This window comes from Hippopotamus amphibius, chromosome 2 (assembly GCF_030028045.1).
Source record: "Hippopotamus amphibius kiboko isolate mHipAmp2 chromosome 2, mHipAmp2.hap2, whole genome shotgun sequence".
Lineage (NCBI taxonomy): Eukaryota > Metazoa > Chordata > Mammalia > Artiodactyla > Hippopotamidae > Hippopotamus > Hippopotamus amphibius.
The window spans coordinates 21,613,634-21,633,938 of record NC_080187.1 but is presented as its reverse complement, the minus strand read 5'-3'; the positions used below and the strand labels follow the sequence as shown (position 1 = coordinate 21,633,938).

General features: G+C 46.4%; 1 protein-coding gene and 1 pseudogene across 1 annotated transcript; both read left to right on the top strand.

Moving 5' to 3' along the window:
* Nucleotides 1–615: 615 nt before the first annotated feature.
* Nucleotides 616–1,512, top strand: LOC130844183 (heterogeneous nuclear ribonucleoprotein A1-like; annotated as a pseudogene).
* Nucleotides 1,513–8,700: 7,188 nt separating this feature from the next.
* Nucleotides 8,701–18,281, top strand: SLC31A2 (solute carrier family 31 member 2). Its single transcript, XM_057720518.1, has 4 exons — nt 8,701–8,759; nt 12,985–13,051; nt 15,987–16,176; nt 17,223–18,281. Exons 1-4 carry the CDS (start codon nt 8,754–8,756, stop codon nt 17,389–17,391), a joined length of 432 nt encoding a protein of 143 aa, XP_057576501.1. The 5' UTR covers nt 8,701–8,753; the 3' UTR covers nt 17,392–18,281.
* The last annotated feature ends 2,024 nt before the right edge of the window (nt 18,282–20,305 follow it).

The following is a 20,305-nucleotide window of genomic DNA, read 5'->3' as shown; positions in this document are numbered from 1 at the left end:
GTGGTCAGATTTCAGACAACCTGGACATATAGATGCAATCAGACAACATGCGGTCTTTTGTGACTGGCTTCCTTCATTTAGCATAACACTTTCATGGTTCATCCACATCGTAGTGTGTATCAGTACTTCATTTCTTTTTATTGCCAAATAACATGCCATCATATGAAAGGTGCCTGATTTTTTTTTAATTGTGCTAAAATACACGTAACATAAAACTTGCCATCTAAACCATTTTTAAGTACACAGTTCCGTAGTGCTAGGAATATTTATTGAGTGCAACCAATCTCCAAAACTCTTTTCATCTTGCAAAACTGCACTTTATGACCTAGCCTCAGAAGCTACATAGCACCATTTCTGCTGTATTCTATTGTTAGTAAGTGAATCACTACAGTTGGCTCAGAGAGAACAGAGACCCCACCTCTCAATGGGAGAATGTCAAGGAATTTGCAGTTTTAAAGCCACTGTACAAGTAGAGATACCTTCATCTGAGTACTCCTTTCTGCATGTGGACAGGTGGAAGTAAGCATCCTTAAAGTCTTCCTCCTCTACTGCTGTCATGTCTAAGTCAGAGTCTCCCAAAGAGCTGCGGAAACTCTTCATTGGAGGTTTTTGAGTTTTGAAACAACCGATGAGAGTCTGAGGAGCCACTCTGAGCCATGGGGAACGCTCACGGACCGTGTGGTAATGAGAGATCCAAACACCAAGCGCTCCAGAGGCTTTGGGTGTGTCACACACGCCACTGTGGAGGAGGGGGATGTGGCCACGAGTGCAAGGCCACACAAGGCAGATGGAAGAGTTGTGGAACCAAAGAGGGTCGTCTCAAGAGAAGATTCTCAAAGACCTGGTGCCCACTTAGCTGTGAAAAAGATTCTTATTGGTGGCATTAAAGAAGACACAGAAGAACATCACCTAGGAGACTATGTTGAACAGTATGGGAAAATTGAAGTGACTGAAATCATGACTGACAGAGGCAGTGGCAAAAAGAGAGGCTTTGCTTTCATAACCTTAGATGATCATGACTCCGTAGACAAGCCTGTCATTCAGAAACACCACACTGCGAATGGCCACAACTGTGAAGTAAGGAAAGCCCTATCTAAGCAAGAGGTGACTAGTGCTTCACCCAGCCAAAGAGGCTGAAGTGGTTCTGGTAACTTCGGTGGTGGTCGCAGAGGTGGTTTTGGTGGGAATGACAACTTTGGTCGTGGAGGAAACTTCAGTGGTTGAGGTGGCTTTGCTGGCAGCCGTGGTGGTGGATATATATGGTGGCCGTGAGGATGGCTATAATGGATTTGGTAACGATGGAAGCAATTTTGGAGGTGGTGGAAGCTACAGTGATTTTGGCAGTTGCAACAATCAATCTTCAAATTTTGGACCCATGAAAGGACGAAACTTTGGAAGCAGAAGGTCTGGCCCTATGGTGATAGAGGCCAATACTTTGCCAAACCACTAAACCAAGGTGTCTATGGCGGTTCCAGCGACAGCAGTAGCTCTGGCAGTGACAGAAGGTTCTAATTACTGCCAGGAAACAAACCTTAGCAGGAGAGGAGAGCCAGAGAAGTGACGGTGAAGCTACAGGTTACAACAGATTTGTGAACTCAGCCAAGCACCATGGAGGCAGGGCCTGGCTGCTACAAAGAAGACATGTTTTAGGCAATACTCCTATATGGGCCAAGAAAAAAAAAAGAACTGTATTTGTGACTAATTGTATAACAGGTTATTTTAGTTTCTGTTTCATGGAAAGTGTAAAGCATTCCAACAAAGGGTTTCAGTGTAGATTTTTTTTTGCACCCATGCTGTTGATTGCCAAATGTAATAATCTGATCATGACGCTGAATAAATGTCCTTTTTTTTTTTTTATGTGCTGTGTAAAGTTAGCCTACTCTGAAGCCATTTTGGAAAATTATTCCAACAGTGTGAAGTTAGAATTTCTTCAAGGTGATGCCAAGTTCCATTCGAAATTTATTTACAACATGCTTGGTTGGAGAAGCCATTGTCTTCAGAAACCCTGGTATAGTTGAAGTAACAGTTACTGTGTTGTAACCTGGAGTTCACCGTTAAAAGAATCACCCAAGCAAAGTCATGGAGTTTTTTGGTTGTTAATATGATTGTTGGCACATCCTATGCAGTATGTCTAAATTGAATTATGGTACCAGATAAAGTTATAGATGGGAACGAAGCTTGTGTATTGTGTATCATCTATTACCATGTGTAATCAATAAATGATTTAATACCCTCAAAAACAACACACACACAGAACACCGTACAAGTAAAGCATGAGATCCCAAGGTCCTGTTTGGGGTAATTCCAGGAAGCATCTCAGGTACATTTGGGGCCTTTCTTCCCACTGTAGTTGGGGGGTCTCATCTTGCATCCTGCACAGGCTAGTCAGAGGTTGTAACAGCTGCTCACAGCCTTCCAGAGCTGCACACAATGCTGGGCCAGGTGCAGGTTGGGGGACTTGGGTCTGCCTCTGACTTGCTGTAGACCCTGGGAAGTCCTACCCTCTCTGTGGGAGGCCACGTCTGGCCTTCTGGCCTCTCGATTGCTGAAAGAATCTAGGTTGACAGCAAAAGACTTTGCAAACAGGGAGAAAGTGACTGTAGGGGGGAGTTTCTCAATGTTTACCCAGGAGGAATCAGGCTGATCTAAACGCCCAGGATGATCAGTCAAAGGGAATCAGCCCAGACGTGAGCAAGGGACAGGGCTGCAAGGAAGGGTGGCCTCCAGGGATCTGTCTCCCACCTGCCTGTCCTCCGTTGAAGTTTTCCTAAGACTTCACAACTCAAGACCAGGGCTTCCTAAAGAAGCTCTCATCTTTTTTTAACCCCTTCTAAACAGGTTGTATATTTATTTGTATGACTGGTGCTCTCTCTACCCCTGGTCCCTGAGTTTGGGACGCAGGGCTAGGCTTGGGTTTGCTATCACTGTCCTCGGCTGCAAGCCCTCTTGACCTCTTAGCTGCTCCTTCCCCGAGCTGGGCACAGCCCTCTGTCCTGTCTGTCACCATCACCCCCCACCCCACCCCGGGGCCCTCCCCTGGTGACCCAGAGGCCCCTGGCTCCAGGCTCCCTCTTCTAGGCTGAGGTATTCTGTGGGTTGGGAGAGGGTAGCCCTGCTTTACATTATTCTGCTCCACAAATTATTTTCTAACGTCTTCCACAAACCACCCCAAACCTGCCACTCTCGTGGGAAATAAAACCATCATGTCTCAGAGGCTGCCTCTGTTTCTGCCACTTCCTTCCTCTGAAGCAATGAAGCCCAGAGCGTGTGCCTGCTGGGGTTAGTTCACTCGTTCAACGAATGTTAATGGACAGTCTGTGTTGTGACATGAACTCTTTTAGGGACTGGGAGTGCTTTCTTGAATAAAAATACAGAAACTCCTGTTCTCCTTGAGCTTCCATGTGAGTAGAGAGAAAGGAAGAATGAATAACCAAACGAAAGAGGATGTGGTGATGCGTACCGTGGAAAAACAGCAAAGCAGAGTAACCAGGGTGAGGGACACAAGAGGGATTGCAGTTTTAAACCTGCAACCTGTGGTCAGGGTAGCCCTCACACAGAGTGTGACATTTGGGAAAGAAAAGGGAAACTGCAGGGAGAAAAACATATGTTAAAAACACCTTGACGATCCTTTCTCCCAGAATAAATTTCTGACTTTTTAATTAATTAATTTATTTATTTACTTACTTACTTACTTACTTATGGCTGCACTGGGTCTTCGTTGCTGCACACAGGCTTTCTCTAGTTGCGAAGAGCGGGGGCTACTCTTTGTTGCAGTGCGTGGGCTTCTCATTGTGGTGGCTTCTCTTGTTGCAGAGCACGACTCTAAGCGGGCGGGCTTCAGTAGTTCTGGCTCACAGGCTCTCGAGCACAGGCTCAGTAGTCTCAGCACACATGCTGCATGGCATGTGGGATCTTCCCAGATCAGGGATCAAACCTGTGTCCCCTGCATCGGCAGGCAGATTCCTAACCCCTTGGCCACCAGGGAAGTCCCTCCTGCCTTTAAACATGGCTTTCAGGTTGTTGGTGGCCTGGCTTCTGCTTTTCCCAGCCTCACAAAGTCCACACCACACACACACACTCTCTGTCTCCACACTCTGATCAGCCTCTGATGTGCATACTCTCCCTGTGCCACACACAGCAGACTCATAGTGCTGTGTTATGTGTTATGTGTGTATCATACACTGTGCTACTCACAGCATAAGTATACAATAGTAGAGGTTTGGCACTCCCCTGGTGGTCCAGTGGTTAGGACGCTGCACTTCCAATGCAGGAGGTGCAGGTTGCATCCCTGGTAGGGGAACTAAGATCCCACATGTCACACAGTGCAGCCCCCTCCCCCACTGAAAAATAATAAAAAATAAAATAAAACAGTAGAGGTTGGTGAAAGAACGAAGGAGGTTATGACTATCGTACCCAAAGCAATTTACAGATTCAATGCAATCCCGATCAAATTACCAATGGCATTTTTCACAGAACTAGAAGAAGAAATTTTACGATTTGTATGGAAACGCAAAAGACCCCAAATAGCCAAAGCAATCTTGAGAAGGAAAGATGGAGTTGGTGGAATCAGGCTTCCTGACTTCGGGCTATACTACAAGGCTACAGTGATCAAGACAGTATGGTACTGGCAGAAAAACAGAAATACAGATCAATGGAAGAGGATAGAAAGCCCAGATATAAACTATGGTCAACTAATCTATGACAAAGGAGGCAAGGATATACAATGGAGAAAAGGCAGCCTCTTCAATAAGTGGTGCTGGGAAAACTGGACAGCTACATGTTAAAAGAATGAAATTAGAACACTCCCTAACACCATAGACAAAAATAAACTCAAAATGGATTAAAGACCTAAATGTAAGGCCAGACACTATAAAACTCCTAGAGGAAAACACTCTTCAATGTAAATAACAGCAAGATCTTTTTTGATCCACCTCCTAGAGTAATGGAAATAAAAACAAAAATAAATAAGTGGGAACTTATGAAACTTCAAAGCTTCTGCACAGCAAAGGAAACTATAAGCAAGACAAAAAGACAACCCTCAGAATGGGAGAAAATATTTGCAAAGGAATCAACAGACAAAGGATTAATCTCCAAAATATATAAACAGTTCATCCAGCTCAATATCAAACAAACAACCCAATCAAAAATGGGCAGAAGACCTAAATAGGCATTTCTCCAAAGAAGACATATGGATGACCAAGAGGCACATGGAAAGCTGCTCAACATCACTAATTATTAGAGAAATGCAAATCAAAACTACAATAAGGTATCACCTCACACCGGTCAGAATGAGCATCATCAGAAAATCTACAAACAGTAAATGCTGGAGAGGGTGTGGAGAAAAGGGAATCCTCTTGCACTGTTGGTGGGAATGTAAATTGATACAGCCACTATGGAGAACAGTATGGAGGTTCCTTGCAAGACTAAAAATAGAGTTACCATATGACCCAGCAATCCCACTGCTGGACACATACCCAGAGAACACCATAATTCAAAAAGACACATGCACTCCAATGTTCACTGCAGCACTGTTTACAATAGCCAGGTCATGGAAGCAACCTAAATGTCCATCAACAGAGGAACAGATAAAAAAGATGTGGTACATATATACAATGGAATATTACTCAGCCATAAAAAGGAATGAAATTGGAACATTTGTAGAGACATGGATGGACCTAGAGACTGTCATACAGAGTAAAGTGAGTCAGAAAGAGAAAAACAAATATCGTATATTAACACATATATGTGGAATATAGAAAAATGGTACAAATCAACCGGTTTGCAAGGCAGAAACAGAGACACAGATGTAGAGAACAAACATATGGACACCAAGTGGGGAAAGCAGGGAGGGTTACGGGGGAATGAATTGGGAGATTGGGATACCAAATTGTACACTCTAAATATATGCAGTTTATTGTATGTTAAGAAAGTAATAAAAAAATAAAGTGGAATTGGGAAAAAACAAAAAACAAAAAATAAAACGAAGGAGGTTAGCTGAATGGAGCTACATGGAAAACATGCAAAAATCCTAGCCATTAAATGTTCATCCCCAACCTCAAGCTCACTTATAACTGCAGATCATCAGCATGTAAAGGGGCAGTTAGAGGTCATCCACTCCAGACAGGCCCAGAGAGGAATAGTGCTGCCCACAGGGTCACACGGCCTTATTGGTACATCAAGGCCAGATATTCTGCAGAAGTAACATTTGTGCATGTAGGTTTTTCATAAGACTTCAGGTTCCTCTACTGAGACTCAAAAGGAGAAATGACTGATCGGATTTCCCCTCCACCAACTGACCAAGCATAAGCTGAGCACCCAGTTTAAAGGACCCCTGGCTGATCTCTGTGACACCCCAGGCAACACCATCTTTTCTGACTTTTCTGTCCCAGGGGTCTAGGTGTGCACTGGAAAGACAAGGGCAGACTCTCTGTTGTCCCTTGAGGGGAGGGGAGTCTACAGGTTGTCAAGTACAGAATCCGGAAAGAATCTCTTGCCAGGCACCAAGGCTTGGCCTTCTATGGTGTTATCTTATGAGCTGGGATTCTGTTCTCTGCCTGGGAGCCAGAGGAGGGGGGGCTCTGGTGGCTCAGAAAGAAAAGGGGCACTTTAGAACTTGAGGACTGTGATAATCAGAACACACACAAGGAAGTGAGAACAAAGCGTGAAGTTCAACAGAGTGTAATAAAGCCAACCAAAATAGTCAAATGAATAAAGCTGTTGAAAATCCTTCCATGGGGGTTTGGGGAGTGGAGGAGTGCAGTGGGTACCTGCCAGTGTGAAGGTCAAGTCTTCTTTTTTCTATTGCCCAGGTGAGACCCAGAGAGGTGAGAAATTACACCCAAATCACCAAGCTCCCGGGGTCCAGATGCTTCAGGAATACCTCTTCTCCCCATTGCTTCCTCCTGTACTCTTTCCCTGAGGCTCCCCCAATCCCTGATTTCCCTCAACCCACGCTATCTTTCAGACTGAGGCCCTTAGAAGCTGTGTGACCCTGAGCAAGTCGCTTGACCTTTGGAGTGGCTTACTCTCATAGTGCTGTCAAATGCAAGTTCGTGTGAGGCCAAACAAACCAAAATGTTGGAGTTCGGAGCAGAGAAAGGTTTATTGCAGGGCCAAGCAAGAACAGGGCAGCAGCTCATGCTCTAAAGACCCAAAATCCCCCATGGGTTTGGTTTCAGGGAAGCATTTTTAAAGGCCAGGTGAGGGAGGGGAGTTGCAAGGTGTGTGATCAGCTCGTGCACAATTCTCTGATTGGTTGCTGGTGAGGTAACAGGGTGGTGTCACAGGGGTCAACATCATGACTCCTCGGCCTCCAGTAGGTCTGGGGGTTACATGCTCACAATCATCTAGTAGTGAACTTCTTCCATTTGGTGGGGTTTTAGCATCCATAAAACAACTCAGGAAATTTGCATTAGATACTGTTATCTAGGTACTTCAGGGAGGAACTAAAAAGAGTCTGTGACTGCCATATGGCTGACTTACTGTTTAAATTCTTACCTGTTTCTCCTGGCCCAACTGCTATTTTTGTCACTTACATATTCACCCCTTCAATCACTAATTCTTGAGCCATGTGTTTGTGACTCAGGGGAGGCTTAGGTAAAGACTACAGCTTTTCTATAAAGAAGAGGCAGGCAGAGGACATGTGGGGAGAGGTCTGTCCCAGGAAGGCCCCATAGAGTCCTGCTCAGTTACAACAGGAGTATTTGCTGCAAATGGTGACAGTGGTTACCATTTTTTGAGCAAGCTCCCCTTGCCAGGTTCTGTGCTGAGAATTTAACACACAAGACTTCATTTAAGCCTTATAATACCACTATGACATAGATTCTATTATTTTTTTCTATTTTACTGAGCAGGATACCAAAGCTCAGAATATAAAGCCATTTGCTGGAGGTCCATAGCCAGTTCTTGGGGGCTTAGGATTTGAACTGAGGTCACACTCCAGGTTCAAGGTCTGCTGGTAAGGTTCAAGGTCTCTGGTAAGGTTTCTCTAAGAAGCCACTTTCCTCACAGAAGGACTGGCAAAGAGTCCTTCTAAATATATTTAGAATACTAAATATATTTTAAATTAAATACTGTTAAAAGTCCCTCATCCTTTAAAAAACTTCCCCCCAAAAACTGAAGAGGTGAAATGGACAGATAATACAGAAAAACAGAAACACCAATAAGAAAAAAGTTCCCCATCCTAGTAATCGAAGAAATACAAATTAAAATTACAACTGTATATTGCTTTTCTTTATCAGATTGGAAAAGACAAAAAAAGAAGGGGAATGGCTACGTTAAAAGCCTGGGTCATAACTTCTTTAATTTACTCCTAATTTGTTGCTGTTAAGTCCAGAGGGTGGACTTTTCAATATCTAACTCAACATGTGTTAAGTTTCGCACGGTTTATTTTAACAAGGAATAAATCTTTTTATGATAATCGCAAAGACAAGTCAAGTGCAAAACAGGAAGGGGCCAAACCGAAGGCAGGAGGGAGTCCGCCGCGCTGGCGGCTCTGGCCCCGCGGTCCGCTCGGCTTGGGACCTGGAGCTCGGCCGGCGGTCGGGCCGGGGCGGGTGCCCCTGAGGACCGGCGGCGCGGGGCGCCCCGTGGGGACCACAACTCCCAGGCGCCCGCGCGCGCCTCGCCGCGACCACGTGACCGCGCGGCCCGGGTCGCGATCCGGGCGGCGGCCGCAGGCGGGCGGGACTCGGAGCCGGGAGAGCCGAGCGAGCAGACGCGACCGCGGCGCCCGGCCGCCCAGCGCGCTCGCCATGGAGGTGAGTGCCGGCGCCGCCGAGAGGAGCGGAGGCAGGGTGGGCACTGGGGGGGCGGTCCCCGGAGCAGCCGGCCCCGGGCACCTCGATGGGCCCGCCGCCCCTGGCCGAGGGCTGGTGAGGGGGCGTGTTGGCGGCGTTGTCCACGGCAGGAGCAGGGCTGGGGGCACGCGGGAGGCAGAGCTGGCCGTAGCTTGGGGGTTTTCTTTTCGTGCGTTTCTGCTGCTGGGAGTCAGTCTGGCTCGACGAGCAGGCGTTGCGCGCTGCTGCGGAGCGGCTGAGGGTCGGGGCGCGGTGGATGAAGACGGAGTCCGGGAGTCCCCTGCCGTGGGCGCGGTGCCTTGGGAGAGATTCCGGGACAGCTCCCTCGAAGGGGGAATGCCTGGAGCATTTCAGCCTGCGGCCGGGCGCGCACCCCCGCCCCGGGCCGGTTCCCTGTCCTGGCAGGTTCGTGGTCGGATTCTCACGGGGAGAAAAGAAAAACAGCCCCAGCTGCTTTGCATCCTCCCTACACTTGGGTTAGAAATAGCGTTTCAGATGAGCTAGTTTTCTTGGTGAGTTCACCTGGGCTGGAGAGAATGACAGCTTGCAAGGCTCTGTGGTCTTTGAACAGATTTACGCAGTTTTCTTCATCCCACGAAGAACGTCATAGAATTGAAGATTCAGGAAGCCAAGGCAGGTCATTTAGTCAAACGCACACAGCCAGCTCCTGCGAGTCCTCCAGAAGGGGAAAACGGATGGGAAAAGCTTTGGGGAAAAATGCTCCAGGGACTTCCCTGGTGGTTCAGTGGTTGAGACTGTCCTTCCAATGCAGGGGACATGGGTTCGGCCCCTGGTCGGAGAACTGAGATCCCACATCAAATAGTTAAAAAAAAAAAAAAAGTTCCCCAGCCAGCCCGGGGCAGGACAGGAACCTTAATCTTCCCCTGAGGGCACTTTTTTTCAAAGTGTAAGTGACCCCAAATGAGAAAATAAGAAAGCAGGTCCGGTGATTGCTCTCTTCTTTACCACAGCCCCTCCCTAGCAGGGTGGGGCCCTGAACAAGGCACAGATAACCCAGCTGCTGGAGGCCGGGATTTATCCTAAGCAGTGAAGCAGGATGAGAGGCCCACCCCTTGTATATCTGACCACTGGGCTCTTTAACTGAAAACTGCAGCTCCGAGTCAGGGTGTGCTGGTTTGAATCTTTCTCTCCTGTGAAAAGGCAAGAGAGGTGAGTCTTTGTCCCTCCTGGGCTCCTTGCTCCCCACTGGGATGGATGCCCTGTTTTGGACACTTCCAGCTTGGAAATACTGGACTGTCTTCTCCTGGGCGCCTCCTGGTTCTCCTGCTTCAGAAGATGTCCTAGCCACCTGCCTCCCCAGCTGGGTTAGGTGTCCTTCCGTACCCCAGCTGGCTCCCCTGTGCCTCCCCCTTGCTGAATACATACACTCTGTTGTATATCTGTTCCCTCCATCTCCCCTAACAGATGTTTAACTCCTTGGGGGCTAAGGACTTGTCTCATTTATCTCTGTCTCCAGCACCTGCACCCCTAGCACAGCAGTTTGTTGATTGAAGTAATTATACTGTTTCGTGGGTGCAGGTCTATTGCAAAAATTGTTTGGGGCTCCTGAGATAGCTGGCCCAGGCCCAAGAATGACAGAAGGAACCTTGTTTTGGAACCTCTCTAATTAGCCACAGGGTGCATTCCAGTCATGCCAACTTCTGTATCAAGTGAACTCAGAGAAGGGGTAAAGGCGCCACACCTCCCTCCACCCCACCTGCAGAGATGGTGCCAAAGGCTTTTGAAATTGAATGAGCGCAATTCCAATGTAAATGGAATTTCACAGGATTATTTGTGCCTGTTTGTTTTTGCATATTAATCTTTTGTGAACATTTTGCCACTTCAACTGATATTCTTTTTGAAATCTTAACACGGGATATCTCTGGGTAGTGGGGCTCAAAATGATTTTTCCTTTCTTTTTGGTACTATTTCAACTTTTTACATTGAGCAAGTACATTTTCGTATTAGGGAGAGAAGCTATTTTATTTTAAAATTATTCCGAAAAATCAAATTGTACACTTTAAATATATGCAGTTTATTGTTTGTCAACCATATCTCAATAAAATTCTTTAAAAAAATAAAGTGAAGGTATACAACAAAACACACACACAATTATTCAATGTGATTTTTTAAAATAAATTTATTTATTTATATATTTATATATTTATTGGCGTTGGGTCTTCATTGCTGCTCGGGGGCTTTCTCTAGTTGTGGCAAGCAGGGGCTACTTTTCGTTGCAGTATGGGGGCTTATTGCAATGGCTTCTCTTGTTTTGGAGCATGGGCTCTAGGCACGCAGGCTTCAGTAGTTGCAGCACATAGGCTCAGCAGTTGTGGTACACAGGCTCAGCAGTTGTGGTACACGGGCTGAGCTGCTGCATGGCAGATGGGATCTTCCCGGACCAGGGCTTGAACCCATGTCCCCTGCATTGACAGGCAGGTTCTTAACCACTGTACCACCAGGGAAGGCCTCAATGTGATTTTTAAAAGACTGCCTAGGTTTCCATTTTTGTCTTGTGAGGTTTTGGCCAAATCTCTTCTCCTCTTGGGACTTCTTTTCCCCGTCTGCAAATGAGGAGGGGTTAGAAAGGGATTAGAATTGGACCAGATCAATGTTTTCCACACTGAATTTCAGCAGAGCCCAGACCTCTGTCCCCTCTTCACCCAGAGCCCTGAGTTTTATATAGTGGAGTTACAAGGAAGATTTTATTTGCCAGTGTACTGTGGAAAAAAGGTGAAAACCAGGGGACTAAAAATTCTCTGAGAAAATAAGTACATCCTGGAGATGTAATGTAACAGCATGGTGACCAGTTAATAATACTGTATCATATATTTGAAAGTTGCTAAGAGAGTAGATCTTAAAAGTTCTCATCACAAGAAAGAAAACTTGTAACTGTCATGAGGATGTTAACTAGACTTCTTGTGGTCATTTTGCACAAGTTGATATATACATATATCAACTCATGTTGTACATCTGAAACTAATGTTATTTGTCAATTATATCTCAATTAAAAAAAAGTTTCTGAGAACACGTCTAGCTCTGACGTTTGAAGATTCTATTTGGCCGTTGCCTTTGAAAACAAAGCCTTCCGCTAACTGATCCCAACTCAGCCAGGGTCTCCTTAGCTCACCCAGAGCACTGACAGTGTTTGTAGAGCTGCTTCTGCTGGCTGAGGTCTTACCTGGTTGCAAAAGGGAAACTTCCCTTCCTTGAGAGGGTGAACTGATTGATATCTCTGGCTTTAATCATGCCAGACATAGTCATTAAGCCTGGTGTGGGCATTTAGAATCACCATTCAGTTCCCATCTTGTCCCGCTTTCTTGGTCGTTGAGAGGCAGCATAGATGGATAGGGCTTTGGCATCTAACTAGACTTGAGTTTGAATCCCAGTTCTGCCAACTTGATAGCTTTGTGACCTTCAGCAAATTATGTAACTTTTCAGAGCCTGGTTCCTCATTTTCCTTCCTGTAAGATGGGCCTAACTGGCCCTTTCACACAGAAGACTGTGGTGAAATGAGATAACATATGAAAAGCCCTTGATGCCACCCCCCAGCGCAGGGTGGACCAGCTGCTCTTTGAGAAAAGCCTTCAGACAGGTGCTGCGTGCTCATTGCTTCTACTTTCATTCTTTCCATAAGACTGTGAGCTCATCGAGGGCAGAGATATTAACCTTTGTCCATAACGCTGGGCACAGAATTGGGCAAATGTTTAGTGAATTTTGAGGGAACAGGTGTGCGGTACAAACTGAAGACAGCTGTCCCTGGGCCCTTCCATGATAAACACTGCTGGAGCAGAACGGTGGGGACCCTGCATGTAAGGAGAGGCAGTCGTTCTTCAGCCTAGTGCTTCTCCATTGACTTTGGAGGGCACAGAGGGGGTCATCTCAGCATGCACCGAGAGCACTGTGAGCTGGTTGGCCCAGTGAGGATGGCCACCCCCCAGCACCTTACTTCTACCTGGAACAGGGCCAGCTCAGTTATAGCTCTGCTGCTGACGCACTGTGGGGCCCTGGGCAAGTCCCTGCCCTGTCTGGCCTCAGTTGGCCCTGATGACCCCTAAAGGCCCTTCCAGCACTTAAGTCCAGTGACCTCATTTTCCTGGGCCTTTAGAAGAAGTTGCTGGAGAGCATTAGGGAACCTGATTTCCACTTCTCTAAGCCCCCTGTGATGTAGTCCCTTCTCTTTCAGATGCATTTCATCTTCTCAGATGAGGTAATGCTTCTCTTTGATTTCTGGAGTGTCCACAGTCCTGCAGGTAAGAATTGGGAAGCCCAGACCTTTAGATTGAGAACCCTTATACCTCCAGGCAGTGGGAACCTGGGTTCTTATTGTTATGCTCTGTGGGCATTTTAGGGAACCTGACTCCTCTCACATAAACACTGAGCGGGAACTTTGCATTTATAATTCTGTTTGGAACCACCACCCTTCAGGCTGCAAAGGGCTCTGTTATTTCACTGATCCTCACAAAGGCCCTGAGAGAGGCTAGGGGGTACAGCTTTCGCCCTTATTACAGGGAAAGGAACTGAAGCCCAGAGAGGGGACAAGACTCTCTCCAGGGTCACACAGAGTAAGCATCAGAGCCAGAACTAGATCAAGGCCTCCTGTTGCCTCCTAGCACCTCCCTCATACAGGGTTCACTGTCCACCATCAGCTCAGAAGCCTAGAGCAGCTGTTGCAGCCTTTGACCTCAAATGAGAAGAGTATTCCTTTGACTTGAAAAGGCAAGAGTCAGGCACTAGTTCATGATGGAGTTATATTTCCACTTAAGTACTTACATTTTAAAAATAGACTGGTGAGCTGAGAGCTTTCACTCCCATGATCCAGTTGTCTCTGTTAGGAATCCACATGTCCCATTTGCCCATTCTCTCCAATCCTTCTCTCTCTTTTTATTTCTTTATACTGCCCCCCCCCGCCGTGTGTCTTTAGACCCAGTTCATATTGTCTTCTTCAACCTGTTGCCATTTTTACTCTTTGGTTTTAAAATCTCTGCTGGCAACCTATGGATGGAAAGTGCATTGATCACAATATTCAGTACACATCAGCCACCTACCAGGACCTCTCTAAAACCTGGGAATGGACTATGAAAGGTGTAACATAGTAGAAGGAACACAGGCATTAGAAACAGAGCAGGGTATGTTATTTCCTAGCTGAGTAGTTTTATTCAGTTACTTAGGACATTGAAGTCTGTTATATCTGTTAATAGAAATAATGTTTCTCAAAAATTATTTTGAAATAGTCCTTGTGATTTTAACTGTAGCTTGCTAGGCAAATTGTAGAATAAAAGTAACTACAAGTGGACTGTTCTTATATCAGTGATGGTAGTGGCAAAGGCGAAGATTATGAGTAAATCCAATGCTACACAGCTGAAGTCCATTTAAAATAATTTTAAAAACTGCGGTGTTTTGGAAGTGTCCATTCTTAGCTCTTAATTTATTCATTCAATACATTTTGTTGAGTACCTTCAAAAAAATTAAAAAACAAAATAAAATAAATAAAAATAGACTGGAAGCAGCCGAGATGCCCATCCTTGCAGGTACAGATCAAATAAATTACGGTCCTCCTTACAATGTGTTACCATTCCAATAAGCTACTGTGGGGTAAGACCTAGTGGCTTAAAACCACAGCAGTCATTTTATTATCCTTTCTCAAGGTTCTGAGTTGACTGGGCTCAGCTAAGCAGGCCTCTCTCAGAGTCCCTCGTGCAGGTGTAGTCAGACAGTGGCTGGAACTGGAGTCGTCTTAAAGACTTGCTCACTCTCATGTCTACGGATTGATGCTGGTTGTCAGCTAGGACCTCAGCAGGGGTTGCTGGCTGAGGTCCTTGTGGCAGGGTGGCCAGGTTCCAAGAGTGAGTGTCCCAAGAGAAAAAGGTAGGGGGGACAAAAGAGAACAAGGTAAAAAATAAAAAACAAAAACAAACAAAAAAAACCCATGCCTAGTTTTTTAAGACCTAGCCTTGGAAATCAGAGTGTGTCACTTCCACCTTTATTGGTTGAGATAGTCACAGAGGTCTTCTCAGGCAAAAGAGAGGGAACATGAACCCCACCATTTGATGGCAGGAGTGTTGACACTGAAAGACAGCATGTGGGGTGAGATACAGTGAGATGGCCATCTCTGGAGAATCTAATCTATCACAGATGCTATGGAGCCACAGAAATAAGGTTGAGCTGTGTGAACTAAGGGGAACCCATGCATGATGTACAGTTGGATGACAACATCAGATGCCAGAGTTCGCACAGAGAGGGTGCTGTCATTTAGACAAACATTTATATATACACTGAGTATCCATGGAAAGCTATATACACAGGAAACTGCTAACAGGCTACTTTGGGGAGGGGAACTGGGATTTTGGGAGACTAGGCTGGGAAGAATACTATACCCTTTTGTAGTGTTCGAATTTGTACCGTTCGAATTTGTACCATGTGCATGCAATTACCTGTAATTTTATATTTTAAAAACCTGTATCTTTTGCAGATGATTTCCTCTTGGAAGCCCAATAAAATACTATATAGCTGAACCATGTAGTATCCCTCCGCTTGTAAAAGAGAAGTAGCAATTAGCAGTTAATTTTACACAGCAGTTCTAATAAGCACTTAATGTTTTCTGTAAAATAGCTTATTGGTTTTCCCCCACTATTACAAAAGTAATACACAGTAGAAACTTACAAAAATTTGGTGAGCAGAAAATAAAAAACTGTATCCTAATTTGCTGAGATAATTATGACTTCTTTGTTGTATCTCCTTCCTTCCAGACTTTTCTGTGTATACACACACACAGAAACAGGAACTTGCTATACATGCTCCTCCCTTAACAAGAAGTCAGGACAGAGATTTGGGCCATCTGCTGGGGGCACAGCTGGGACGGTGGTGCATGTTTTCTCCCCACCAACCCCCTTACCCCCCAACCCCTACCCCCGGCCCCTGGCTTTGCCAGGCAGCTTCTCTTTCAGATCTCAAAGCCACACTCCAGTAGGCCAACCCCACCAAGGAAGGGCTGGAGGGGGAAAGAGACAGGAAGTTCTGGGCCCAGCAAGGGTGGGGAAGAAGATGCGGGAGGGAGGGAGAAGGAATAGATTCAGAGCGGGTGGGGGAGGTGCCCTTCCGCCTCCTGTGCCACGTCCCCAGGAAAGCTGCCAGAAGGGGAGCCTTGCTTGCTTGGCCGGGCCTCTGTAACTCAGCCTCCTTTGACAGGCATGGCCCTTTCCGTGTTGGTCGTCCTGCTTCTGGCTGTGCTGTATGAAAGCATCAAGGTTGGCAAAGCCAGGCTGCTCCACCAGGCCCTGATGAACCTGTCCGTCTCCACCAGCCAGCAGCTCATCGAAGAGACAGACCAGGATTCTTTAAGCTCAGACTCCCCCCCAGTCAACAGAACCCACCTCAGGTAACAGGCACGGGGTGGGAGGGGGTGTGGAAAATGGGCAGAGTCCTCACATTCACCCTGAGAGGCAGGCTGGGCCTGCAGGGCATTTAGCCGCACTGCACAGAAAGGAAATTGAGGCCCAGGGAAGGACCAGGACTTGCCGAAGTGCTTCCAGTTAGTGAGTAGTGACGTGAACTAGAGCCCAGGTCTCCTGATGCCCAGGCTGAAGCTCTCTGAACAGGCACGTGGGAGGACCCGATCCTCAGGACTCTGGTGCAGGCCTCAGTCTAGCCACAGGGCTGTCCGCCCAGCCTCCCCCAAATCTCAGCAGGCTTCCTTAGGTCACTAAGGCTTCCAAACCCAAGATGGGACCTGCGGCTGTCTACACACAAACGGTAAGAGTTGTTGTCAGCAATGTATCCAGCTTGGTGGGGGTAGCCTCTCCTTTCTTCCCTTCCCGTTCTGATAGGACAGCTGCGCGGGATCCTCAGTCTGCCCTCTCTGCAGCTCCGGCTGTGCTTAATGTGCCTGCCTGTTTCTTACGTGGGTGCCTCGAATAGTCACAACCCCCCTGCAAGGGAGGTATCCTCATACCTCTTTTACTAATACGTGTTTCACTGATGAGGAAATTTAAGTTCAGAGAGGTTAAGACATTTGTGCTAAGGCACGGTTAGTAAGTGGCGGAGCTAGGAATTAATCTGTCGCCAAAGTCCATGCTGTTTCCATTGTGATACTGCCTCTCACAGTAGATTCAGGGGGAAAAAAAAAAATCTGCCTTACTGATGATTTTGTATTATCCCTTTGCATATCTCATTTTCCCTTTTTGCCCTGGATACCAGGAAGCTCAGAGCTAAATATGGTGAAGTGATTATCCTAAACTTGTACGGGTCCCTTTTCTCTTATCACTGGTTTCTGATATGTCTCTTTAAAAAGAAATCTCTCCAGGGTTAAGCATACAAATTATAAATAAGCTAGTCCTGTAACTCAGTTGCTCTTTCTACTCCCTGACACCAACTCCTAGCTTCCAGCTCATTACCGGCATTAACTTGGCTCTCCTTTTTATCTAGGTGGTTTTTGTGTCACTTCGGCCAGTCTCTACTCCATGTCGCGCAGGTAGTCATCGGCTACTTGATGATGCTGGCTGTTATGTCCTACAACACCTGGATTTTCTTCGGCGTGGTCCTGGGCTCAGGTGTGGGCTACTACCTCGCCTACCCACTTCTCAGCATGAGTTAGCTAGTGAGGGCTGTGCAGGCTCTGGGGGCTGTTGAGAGCTGGGGCCCCACCTTCTAGACTGAACTTCCAGCCCGTCTCCTCTTTCTTCTGCTGGCTGTTCTCACGGCATTCCCAGCTCCTGGAAACTTTCAGCTGAAGCCAGCACTTGCTTCCTGGAGTTCAGAGGCCACTTCAGCTCCTCAGCCAGGCTGCACAGAGCCCAGGCATAGTCCTTCTGTGCTTTAAAAAGGCTGCTGTGACCACAGGGAGGATGGAGAGACCAGAACAGGGAGCAAGTTTAATGATGATGGCAGCATATGCTGGGACCTGTTTCCCTTTCTTGGGGGGAGACTAAGTGACAGCAGACTAAAGGCAGAGAAGCAGCCCTGTTAGGAAGGCTTTGACCTATCCTCCAAATAGAGGCAGCTCCTCCCATCAGACAGCACTGCCTGCAGGAGGATGACAGTTTAATGGCTTTAGGTGTTGGGGAGATCTTCATTGCCTTAATTACCCCCCCTTATCCTGATCCTACTTCTATGCAAAACCACGAACTGAATTGAATAATATTCAATACTAATGTCCTCTATTTATTACTTACTGCTCACCCATAATGATAGGGTGTGGAAACGTGATTCATTCATTTAAAATACTGGGTAAGCCACAGGGGTATTGATTGAAGATGCAATAAGCAATCAAACCAAAGCATTACACTAGTAGAGTTAGGTGGGGCTCTTAAGATATTTGAACCTTTTCACTTTAAAGAAAAGGAAGGAACAGACCCAGGGAGAAAAAATCACTGCTGTATACTGTAATGTCTACACTCAAGTACCTCATGGGCTAGATGAAAGATGGTCTGAAGCTTTGAAAATTCAAAAAGAAATATATTTTAATAAATATATATTTTTAAATAGCCTGTGACCATTCTGTTTCTCCTCATTCAAACAGCAAGCTCATGTAACCCTGATAACAACTGCAGGAGCTGAGTGGGGCCGGTGGAGCTTGGTAGTGCTGGCAGTAGGGCTGTCCAGGGACTGAGTCTGTCTGTCTGCTATGAGGACAACTCTGTGCTCAGCGAAACCCAGCCCTGAAATGCTCTTCCCTCAGGCAGACACCCACAATGCCAGCCTAGTCGTCAGCCATTCTTTTGTCCACATGACAGATATTGATGGTGAACCTGCTATGAGAAAAGTAATTGTCACATGGACTACAAACACTCATGTCAGCACAATTATTAGCACCTTCTCTCCCTGCGGGCAGGGGCAAAATATACCAAAACCACTTCTTAAAATTTACAATAAGAAATAGCTGTCACAGAAAGTATAGTATGTGATGCCGTCAGTACTGATCCGTGCATTCTCCCCACATAAGCAGGGAGTTAGAAAGCTGCTCAGTGTCACAACAGGTGTAAGAATTCCTGTCTTGCTGATGGAGGCTCTGGCATCCACCTGTATGTCCTGACAAGCTAAGGCTCCTCCCCTGCCCTAGGGCACTACTGAGATAAGAATCTCCATAAAAACTCTTCCGTTTGATAGTCTCTTTAAATGTGGTAATATATCTGAGGCTTGCACAGCATGGAGGGCTTTTTTTAAAAAAATCTATGCTCTAGAGAAATGGATTACATTGCCACGGTAAGTAGGCAATTCAACGTTCTTCAGAGCAGAGCCAAGTCACAAAAGGTGGTATTTTCTCCAGTTGAATTTTTTTTTTTTAAACCAACACCTATATAGTGCTTAGTATGTGCCAGGCAGTATTCTAAGCACTTCACAATATTAACTCATTTAATCCCCACAATAAGGTAGAAACTATTTCTGTCCTTGTCTTAGAGATGAGGAAGCTGAGGCACACAGAAATCAAAGTCACCCAGCTAGTACGTGGCAGAGCCAGGCAGCCTGGCCCAGAGTCTGTTCACCAACTCAGATGAGGGTTGCGGCTGACAGAGTAACTGGCTATGGCCACACAGCAGCCAGTGGAACAAGGGTGTGAATGTGGATAACGGAGATGAAAAGTCTATGCTAACAGGGCAGAGATTCTGTCTCAGGAGATCTGGGGTGGGACCCGGGGGGCTGTATTGCTGACAAGAATCCCTGCCCTCCTCCCTCAGCCCAGATGAATACTGCTGGCGTGGCCAAGAGCCCTGGCTCTGGAATCCAATGGCCGGGATTTAAATTCTTGTTCTGCTATTTATTAGCTATGTAACTTTGGACACGTTACTTTACCTCGCTAAGCCTCAGTCTCTCTTCTATAAAACGAGGATAACAGTGTCTTCTGTAAGGGTTGCTGGAGGTGAGACAGTCTGGGTAAAGGACTCCACAACAGTGCCTATTTGTTGAACAACAAAGTTTAGTAAATGGTAGTTCTTATTGCCTCCCAGGCCCACAAATGGGAGACAGGCTCAAAGCTGTCATCAAAAAGGATGAGGTCAGGTCAGATGGAGTGCAATTTGGGTTCCTACCTTATAAACAGTTTAAATCAGGGAACATTTTTATTAAAAATATTCTACTTTTTGAAGACGGGTTGATTGTCTTTGGAAAATCCTAGAATAAGTAAAATGACGACAAATATTTTTTCACTACTATTCCTTGCATTAGTCCTGAGCCTCAACTCAGAGGGAATGGAAGCTGCTCTCAAAGTGAAGACTCAGTCTCTCGGGTGCCATGATGGATGACAGGAGAACACAGCGACCCTCCCACCTTCTCTGCATGGCCTCCTAGGGTGCAGGACTACACCTGCAGGAGCTAGTGGGTGACAGGACTGGTCCTCAGACAACGCCACTGCCCTGAGCCTTAAAGTAGCTGGGATGAGCTGGGATAGCAGAGTGGTGACTTTCTTGGAAAGCCTGAAAATTCCAGGGTTAAGTACCAAAGGTAACATGTCACAATGCTTTCACGCGTGTTAACCAACCCAGATCTGTTAGAGCTCCTACCCCTAGATTCCC